At 35.2% G+C, this 9,806-nt stretch overlaps 2 protein-coding genes across 3 annotated transcripts in view; one reads left to right on the top strand and one right to left on the bottom strand.

Moving 5' to 3' along the window:
- Positions 1-3,707, top strand: part of rfc2 (replication factor C (activator 1) 2) — a 5,249-nt gene extending 1,542 nt beyond the window's left edge. The window contains exons 5-11 of the mRNA XM_017698566.2: positions 371-472; positions 577-677; positions 768-925; positions 1,013-1,078; positions 1,344-1,424; positions 1,528-1,641; positions 2,923-3,707. Coding sequence (XP_017554055.1) covers positions 371-472; positions 577-677; positions 768-925; positions 1,013-1,078; positions 1,344-1,424; positions 1,528-1,641; positions 2,923-3,033 — 733 coding nt within the window. The 3' untranslated portion in view covers positions 3,034-3,707. The remainder of the gene's footprint in view (positions 1-370; positions 473-576; positions 678-767; positions 926-1,012; positions 1,079-1,343; positions 1,425-1,527; positions 1,642-2,922) is intronic.
- On the bottom strand, positions 3,708-9,531 carry si:dkey-183i3.6 (LAT2 domain-containing protein). 2 transcript variants are annotated; one of them, XM_017698568.1, is made up of 12 exons: positions 9,474-9,531; positions 8,265-8,399; positions 8,115-8,157; positions 7,931-7,974; positions 7,334-7,379; positions 5,608-5,642; positions 5,475-5,516; positions 5,356-5,386; positions 5,188-5,234; positions 4,804-4,863; positions 4,062-4,112; positions 3,708-3,969 (listed from the first exon to the last, which is right to left on the bottom strand). In XM_017698568.1, the coding sequence occupies exons 2-12, from the start codon at positions 8,365-8,367 to the stop codon at positions 3,935-3,937; spliced, it is 537 nt and encodes a 178-aa protein (XP_017554057.1). In that variant the 5' UTR covers positions 8,368-8,399; positions 9,474-9,531; the 3' UTR covers positions 3,708-3,934. The 2 variants fall into 2 exon arrangements, with proteins under 2 accessions (XP_017554057.1, XP_037402194.1); XM_037546297.1 differs by lacking the exons at positions 7,931-7,974; positions 8,115-8,157.
- Between the last annotated feature and the right edge of the window lie 275 nt (positions 9,532-9,806).

Raw genomic sequence — 9,806 nt, 5'->3', positions numbered from 1 at the left:
TGAGAATGTAAACAGCATGTTAAGGAATAAATTATTTGAACGATATTTAGCTTTGCAAATTTCTCACATTTATTCGCTTTGCTATATTTCACGAATATTGAGATTGCTTGTTGTCATCGTTTCCTTACAAAGATGTGCTATTAATCCTGGTATTACTTGCGTGTTTACATAGCTTCAGCAGCCTTAAAATTAACTCAGTCAAAACAAACAATTTGCCAGAGATGTTGATGAACTTAAGATTGCAAAAAAATATCTTGAATAAAGTTGGAGTTCTCACTCGGCAGATTCTATTTGCATCAAAAGTTGGTGCACCTGAATGTGAATAAAAACAGCAAACTTTATGTTGGCACTGTTTTTTAATTTATTTCAGAGGTATTGATGTTGTCAGAAACAAGATAAAGATGTTTGCCCAGCAAAAAGTTACTCTCCCCAAAGGGCGTCACAAAATCATTATTCTGGATGAAGCTGACAGGTAACCAGTGTTTAATACTTTATGATTATTTGTATGCTGCCAGCGTTTATATTTAAATGCATGTAAGTGAAAGATGCTTACCTGTGCACTTTTTTAAAAATAAGCATGACAGATGGAGCTCAGCAGGCTCTGAGAAGAACTATGGAGATCTACTCTAAGACCACTAGATTTGCCCTGGCCTGCAATGCATCAGACAAGATTATCGGTGAGTACAGCCTTAACCATGATGTGTGAAGCTGACATACTATAACATTCTTAAAAAACAAAAATTGTATCTTGTAATCTGTTCCTTTAGAGCCCATTCAGTCCCGCTGTGCAGTGCTGCGCTACAGTAAGTTGAGGGATGAGCAGATCATGATGCGGCTGATGGAGGTGGTGGAGAAAGAGAACCTACACACCACCAATGATGGTTTGGAGGCCATTATCTTCACTGCCCAAGGAGATATGAGACAGGTCAGTCTAGGCTGGTTCCTGAAACTAATATTTGTTGAATAGTATTTAGTTTGTGTTGTTTACACAATATTCACTGTGTATTTGTAGGCACTGAACAACTTGCAGTCTACAAATTCTGGATTTGGTTTTATCAACAGTGAAAATGTATTCAAGGTTGGTCTCAGCTTCTCTACACTTTCACCTATAACACATTTGTTATATCTGGGTGGGGGTTGGTATTTGATGTGAGCTGGAGGAAGTTGCAGGGGACATGGTCATCTGGGATTCTCTGCTGTCCTAACTACTAACGCAACTCTACTGGATTAAGTGGTTAACGACAATGATGATGATGATGATGATGCTTGGTATTTGGATATGTACAAAGTGTCAGAGCCTCATTAATGGATTGTTGGCGCTGATGATATTTGTTTCTGTTTAGGTATGTGACGAGCCACACCCTTTGCTGGTAAAAAACATGCTTGAGCACTGTGTCAACGCTAATATCGACGGGGCTTACAAGGTATCACTGATTCGTGTTTCTGCAATAAAAATAATAAAAATCCACTTTCTGAAAATGTTAACCATGTAAATATATCCATCACATGTATGTTCTGATTCAACAGATCATTGAACAGCTTTGGTCACTTGGCTATTCTCCTGAGGACATAATAGGGAACATCTTCAGAGTGTGTAAAACCTTCCAAATGCCAGAGTACTTGAAACTGGAGTATATCAAGGTAAGGAGCATAATTTTGATTGTTTAATTGCAGTGTCAGATTTACCGGGCTACCTTTATTTCTGTTTGCTGATATGATTCACTGAGTTTTTTTTCAGTGCAGTTCAGATTGGTAAGTGCCTATTGATTTGTTTAATCGAAATAATCATATAGCGAGACTGATGTGTGACTTATGTTTTGTTGTCCAAAAAGGTAGTTTTTTTGGGGGGGGGTTCTTTACATTATACATTCAACAATAGCATTGAGAAATCATGTTATTAATGGAGAAGAGCAGGTTAAATAGAAGAAATGAGTTTTGAAGGATCATGGGGTGTTTTTTGCCCTCTAGGGCTGATTTTCAGGCCTTGTTTTGACCTTTATATGGCCAAATTTGACAGTAACATTTATTAGGCCATAAAAACATTATCCCAACAGTTGCATTTTTAACATCATTTAAATAAGTCATTTAATTGAAACAGTTACTCTCTATAAGTTTTGCTGATAATTATAAAACTGACCATCTATTAGAAGGCTAGTAAAGTTCTTCATTGTAGCTGCCATTGATGTACAGAATCTGCAGAACATAGCCAGTGCTCCATTTTTATGGGTTTTATTATCCTGTCCGTCCATCTTTCAAGATGTTTTCTTGGTAATTTTGATGTACTTACGGTTTCAGGTGTTGGCAAAGGGCTCATTGTGGTGTTAAGTAGGCTGATTCTCTGCTGATGAAAATCAAACATTGTATTTAATTAAGAAGTTCTGCAAGTTCCCCTCACCCACAGTGTCAGTGAATGATTGTCACTTTTTAAAAATATTGTTTATAATAACTTATATGTAAGTGGAGATATTTTGCCTGAAGCATTTGTTTTTTCCATACTGCAGTACTGTTTGTCTAAAGACAGTCAAATGTCATTTCTTTTCATAAAGTCTATATGATCTTTACTAACCACAATAAACGCGAGCACATTCAATCGTGTCTCTGAAGTTCCGATTTGGTCTGCATCGATATCCTGTCGTCATTTATGTAACTCACCTGCTTATTGCATGTCTAAACACAAGAATTTAATTATGTAATTAAGGAAAACAAATCTGAATTGAGCATTTTAGCCTACAATTTAACCAAATCCTGAAAACAGATGCTTTTTTAAAGATAATGTACATTTAAAAAGAATTTTTTTTTTTTAATTATTTTTTTTTACTTTATTTGAATGCTAATAGTGTCATCAGGTGCACCAAGTCTTGTTTAGTGTATCTGCATGATTCCTTTGCTAACATGCTGAATTGTGATTTGTATGTTTCTCAGGAGATTGGCTACACACACATGAAGATAGCGGAAGGAGTAAACTCCCTTTTGCAAATGGCTGGACTCCTAGGGCGACTCTGCAGTAAGACTGCTGCACCCGATGCCAGCTAAAGCTTAACATGTATTCAAGTCTTCTTAGTCTTACTGTGCTTAACATCTGCTAGCAAAAGCATTTGCAGAGATACCTGTAAATATTTTCAAATATCATTAATAAAAAAGTATTACTTTTTCAGTTACTTGTCACCAGTTGCTGTGAGATTAGTTTTGTATTTGTTTGTTTGTTTGTTTGTTTTTTTATGAAGGACATTGAGAGTTTTCAGTTGATATAGCCCATTTCGCTCAGCCATGTACTCAAAAATAAGGAATACAGTTTTATCTGAAACTTTTGCAGAGGAGTGTCTAAACCTCACTGCCATGTGTTCTCATAGAAATATTCAAATCAGCTTTTGATGGCATAACAGATTTTGTATGCAACAGAAATATTTATATATGTATCTTTATGTACATAGTGGTTAAAGTTTTAACATTTAACATCTGTCTTAACTGGAACTAAATTACTTAGAGTTTCTTGTCTTAAATCAATCACACATTCCAAAAATTGCAAAATATTCTGTTCTCATGACTGAGATGTAGAAGCATCTAGTCAGAGCTGCTGTGTGAATTGAAGTTACCTCATGTCATATGCTGTAATTGAAACATCTGTCAAATTATCTGTACCTTAAAATGTGTGTAAGCTGAAAAAACATTTTTGAAAAGAAAGCTAATGAAGAAAAATCAGAAACATGTTTTCAGCAGGTTTATGATGACTTTATTTTCCGTGTAGTGCACAGAATGCACAATATGCACAATAGTTTATTATTAAGTTTGTTCTTTTACAAAGCGTTTTGTTACATACTTTCACAAGAGGGACAGACATTGTTTACTCTCCATCTAACTGCCTAACATTAAAGTAAAAATAGATCTAATACTCTAATAAGTTAACTTAAGTTTTCATAACAATAAAGATGTTGGTTTAGTTGGACTGAGTGTTCACATAATCGGGTTCATCTGTTTCAAAGATAAAGATCAAAGTGAACGTTAGTGTTTTATTCTGTTAGTGGATAAAATAATACACATGCACAAAAAGCATTTTTTATTACCATCATCATCTTTGATTTTGAGGAAATCAGCGTTTTCATAATCCTCGCTGTCTGCAATCACATGGGTAGAATAAGCAGATTTATTTGAAGAAATATTGCAACAATGGATTTATATTTGTTGTACAAATATAGAATGTTGTAATGCACATGTGTAGTGTAGATACACTACTGTGTAAAAGTCTTAGGTACTAACGAACATTGTTTAAAACCGTTTATCTTGGCAGTAATAAGTGTTTTTACCTATAAAATCAATAGATATGAATAAACAAATATAGTAAAGATCTCGTTTTGAAAAAGTTAATATCTTGTAAACTTTTTTGAAGAACAGTTTGGTTTCAGTGGTCTCCTGGACTTACCCAGCTAACACAGATTTGTTACATTGCATCGCGAGCACACTTAGTGTAATGAAACATTGATAAGCCAAAACAGGTATTGAATAATAAGTATAAGTAACACTGGGCTTCCACAAGGACAGGTTTGAAAACAGTTAAATGAGACATACATAACCTATTGTATAAAAGCTATTTGTATTTATTTTAATAGTTTGTTTTTTGTTTGTTTTTTCTGAACAAACAAATGCTTACTCCCCAAATGTCTGCGCAGTGCTGTGTTTTTCCAACTAACTAACCTTAAAATAAAGTTGAATTACAACTGTCAAAGGCAGTCGTGCAGAAAAAGATCAACCGTCCACACCAAATAAAAAAGAAATGACTCCCATCCAGGAAAACGTTGAAGTACTTACCCGAGTCATGGTCAATGTTTTTTGTTGGAAAAACATTCTCATATGCAGCACCATCTATATCTGAAGAATGAAATAAAAATTAAGGGTATACAATACTGCGTTTACCGCTGTTCATAGACAAACTCCACAGATCTACAGTCTGGTCTGAGTGGAAAGTTCAAAAACATGACCTTTTGCTTTGTTCAGCTGCACCTACAGCACAATGTGTTCACTGTAATCTTTATCTAGTTCTCACATGGCGTGGTTTCTCATGACCTTTCCATCAGCGACACAAGGCCTCGCTGAAGCCTCTGTTTCTCCTCCCATTTGAATATAAGACAGACAGCAGTAGATGCTACAAAGACCACGTACCAGTAGAGCTGTTTATTTGAGGCTCCTACTCACCGGTGTCTGTAAACTCGTCTGGAGGAGGTGGGGTTGGAATTGGATGTCTGAAAACAAGAGAGTAGACATTAAAAAAAAAAACGGGTGGAACAATGCTCTCCCACATTCAAATGGACATCTTTGCACATTGTTTCTCTCGTATACCAGGTGATAATAAAGGCTACTTACACATAAGTCGGTTCCAGACTTCCACAACAAGCTGCAAACAGGTTTTGGGGAGGGGCACATGTCATGAGTACCATTAAAAAAAAAACAACATCTAAAATCTTGAAAGAAAACAAACCTACACTTGGAAATGTTCTGGTAACTGCACTGGATGTCCTCAACAGCTTTTGGGAAACAAGCCAAGAAATATATCATCATTGCTGCTATCCATTTGTGACATTGATGAAATTTTACTTTACATTCTGAAGCTCTTACCCTGTGGTTGGACATAAGATGCACGTGCACTGTTCCTTTAAAGAGATAAATCATTTATACAATAGGTTCAGAGAGAGGCAGAAGAAAATGACTCTGTTATTAAGTAACTTTAATTAATTTGATTTAATTAGAATTTCAGTATAGGCGAAAAGCCCCCGATAAGCCTGCCTAAATAAAAAAAAATAGACATTAAATGAGAGAGTATCACAGGCGTCTCGGAGCTAGCTGAGTGTGTTCGCTCGATAGGTTTGGGTAGAAGAAAGCGGACAGGGAGCAAAATATTGTTGGTCAATATTATTTCTGCCTGCCTGCTGGTGCATGATGTCGTAATTAAAACTCAGATGTCTCGGTGGGCAAAAATCACAGATCAAAGGTTACAGAAAAGCAAGAATTTTTTCTTTCGAATAAGATGATATGGTGAATTGTGCTTAATATTACCCTGCCATGAACTGTCATGGTAAAAAAGCTCAATTTTGATTTCAGATTGAAAAAAAATAAATAAAGAGCAGGAAAGATCTGGTCCTGGCTAGTCTTAAAGAGACTCTTGCATCTTTCGAGGTCACTTGTGATTCCAATAAACCCAGCGAGTGTTGTATTTCAGAAAAAAATATGAATTCTATTTAGGGATGGACGATGTGACATTTTATTGTTATCTTGATAAATTGTCACAATGCACTCTTCTGAGCATATTGTGGATATTAACACATAATCCAGTTTAATTGCCAACATTGAATAAACACTATTGTACTCATAGATGGTGATAGTATTATTTAATTATGGCTATAGAGATTTCAGTCAATTCTAACATAAAACCTCAGAAAAGCAAAATATTGTGATACATGTGTATTGTGAAAGTGTTTTTGCCATGTCTCCCACCCCAATCCTAATCATTCATAATGTTTAGCAATACATAAACTACAGACATTGTTTTATTTGTGCTAAAAGTAAACCTTTAAACTAGGGCTTATCATTAATAAAATTGTTCAACATGCATTCAGAGCTGTTTCCTGAAGACTAGCCGACCAATAGGTTGTAGCCTTTTAGTCCACCATGCTTTTTAAAGTATGTCGTGTTCCTAGTCGGGGGACTCATTCAAATAAAAGAACAATAAAGCTGTAAAACAATAAAACACTTTTCTTATAATATGCCAGATACTAGGCTTCATGTTGTCATATTTACATTGTGAATATCAAACCCGAGAGTGAGTCCTTGCTCGACGCCTACCATGGTTTACACACATTGTGCATATTAGGGTTTTATTTAAAACCTACTCACAAATGGCATAGTATACATTTGGAGTTTATTTACATATATAAACACACAATTTATATAGTGCACACAAAAATCATTCAAATTACTTAGTTTTTTTAAGAAACACAAAAAGGGAAGTAACATACTGTAACATATAGCTACTGTATCAAAACCTTACATCTCCATTTTTTGACATAATTTGAAAATCGCCAGCTGCTGTATACAGTTTTCAATGAACGGACCAACAGAAAGGGCCTAAATTTTTGAATAATTAAAGTCTTGCTACATTAGCATGCATTGAAAGTTGGCCACTTCTTTGGTAATACAAGATTTAATTTTCTAAATATCTCACATTAAAAGTGCAAGTAGACCTATGAGGTATGTGGACTGTTTTTTTTTTCTATCTATACATTACATTATAGATCATAACATACGCATCAGAGTTAATTTCTGGACACCATTCATTGTACATTACCCCACAGTCGGAGACGCCTCTGAGGTGATCTGGTTAGGCCTCGTCACTGTAAAACAGTCACAGTCAGTATGAGTTCATAATGCATTTGTATGTGAACTCTCAGTTTATAACAGTATGCCATTCAAAATGCCAGTCAGTCTCAATACTCCAGTGCAGAAAACTACACTAGCTTTAGCAATAAAGTCTTCTCACTTATCCATTAATCTTTTCCTGTTCTGCTTCACTCTATGGATAGATATAATTTTACAGCAGTGAGATTACGTTGTGTGAAGTACATCACACATAGATAGTGCATGATAAATCTTCAGTAACATGCTTGTGGTTTAGCAACAGCTTTAAGATTAATATATTAAGAAAAATTACAAATCACAAATGCTTATATATATGACTAAGGACTGGATCTGAGTTAGCAGCTTTGGTAGTGAAAAAAAGTGAGGTTAAGACATCTTACTTAAGTCATGGTTAACTGAAATGTGTGTGGTAATAATCTGGTGAACACTTCAGTAATATTGTCACTGACTTCCATAAACTGACTAGTGAGAACCTGCAGGGAGAGGGCAGGAGGAAAAAAAAAATAGGCAAAGAAAAGCTCTTCACCTGTTTTTGATCTTGTCACAGCGAATCTGCTCCCCTCTCGCTGACTGAATAAGCCAAAACAGTAAATACGGAACTTATTTCCACTTTCCGATTTCATTTATGAACAAAAATGAAGAAAATTAAATAATTATTCCTCGTCTCTCAAGGAGAATAATAGCAGATCATTTTCTCTCAGACAACTTACAATATTTGTGGAATATAAAGCTGGTTATCCTCCTGAACTATCTCTGCAAAAGAAATAGTCATTTGATATTTTGAATGGCAGCTATTATTAGTGCAGCTGTATATTCCTGTGTGGTGAGGAGTGAGTATGTCTGTACTGAATGCCACTTACTGGATTTCTTTCTACAGCCCAGGCAGATAGCAGAAACGAACCCGAGTGTGACCAGAGACACCAAAGCAAGGATGACTCCTTGCTGGCTTGTGACCTCAACCATATCTTGAACAGTACGATTTTGCAGTTGTGATTCTGAATAAATGGTAAATGGTTTTTGATTTTTTTCCTCCCCGCATAAGGCACATCACACAATTTCTTATAAGGCAACACATCTAACAAGTTTATATACAGTGGCACCATTCACAAGTAATCTTGCGAGAGTGAACATCTGAAACTTTCTAAAGCGCATGTAACCAAGCACAACAACACAAAAAAAAACATAGCATTTTTGTTCTGATACAATATAGAAAGTACAGATTTTCGGGCCTAAATTTAGCCTGATCTTGACACAACAAAAAAATATTAGTCTAGGACAACTAATTGGAGTTTACTAACATCATGGTTTACATGTGACAATAATGCAATAATGTAACCCTCTTTTTACCTAATTTGTTTTTGTTTTCCTGTAAACAGCTTAACGACAGGATACAAGTGAAATAATCACTTGAGCACCGGCCTTTTATAATAATGCAGGGTGCCATTACTTTTGCTCACAAATCCTTTCTTTATTTGATAAATAGATGATTAATATCATTAATAGAGGCTGTTATATATGCTTACATCAACTTTCCATTGCTATTTCAAGTCTCCATTAAAGATAATAAAAATAGGAATAAATAATCCTTAACGATTTTCATTTATGAAGCACTTCTCATTTTCAGAGTGCATTGATTTACACAAGAATATGAGTAAAACATTGGAGAGATGAAATATCATCATCTAAATGATATAACAGCACAATTACTAACAATAGTAGAAAAATATATTAGGCACATGCTAGTCTAAAAAAATATTAAATCTGGATTTACATCTATTAACTCACATTGCAACGCTTATCTGCACTTTAAAAGGTGAGCCTTGTTTAACAATAAAATGCTGAATTTGATTTAAACAAACCTTCATGCTAGACTAATTACAGAAAAGGTTAAAATGCATGCATGAGATTCTGCTTTTTCACTTCAGTCAACCACTTTTGACTGCAAGTTCACAAATGATGGGTAAAGTAACTCGTCTTCTGATTGCCTTGAGAATTCCCTCCACTGTTGACTATTTTCAAATTGCTGTAGTTGTTTTCTGAAGAATGTAATTATTCACAGTGTCTATTACCTTAAACCGAAGTCTCAATGTGCGGCCATTCTGATGTAGGAGCGCTTCAAGACAAAACTGAGGGTTTGATGAAAGAGCGCTGAGGTATTGCTGCACTGCTGTTTCCTGTTTCAAACTGAAGTCAACCACATCCGTGCATCAGTGCTCCGGACACAGGAGACCACCACAAAGAAAGCGCTGCTATTTGCACAGTCTTAAAAATGATAGAATCAGTTTCTAATGACACCTTAAGAACATTTATGATACACTGCATTGTAAGTGTTAATATATCTTCACCTTACACATATATTTCCAAAATAGGACTAATTTTATGTGCTTGGTATTTACTATATT

Source organism: Pygocentrus nattereri, chromosome 16, assembly GCF_015220715.1.
Source record: "Pygocentrus nattereri isolate fPygNat1 chromosome 16, fPygNat1.pri, whole genome shotgun sequence".
Taxonomy (NCBI): Eukaryota; Metazoa; Chordata; class Actinopteri; order Characiformes; family Serrasalmidae; genus Pygocentrus; species Pygocentrus nattereri.
This window is presented reverse-complemented; position numbering and strand designations above follow the sequence as displayed.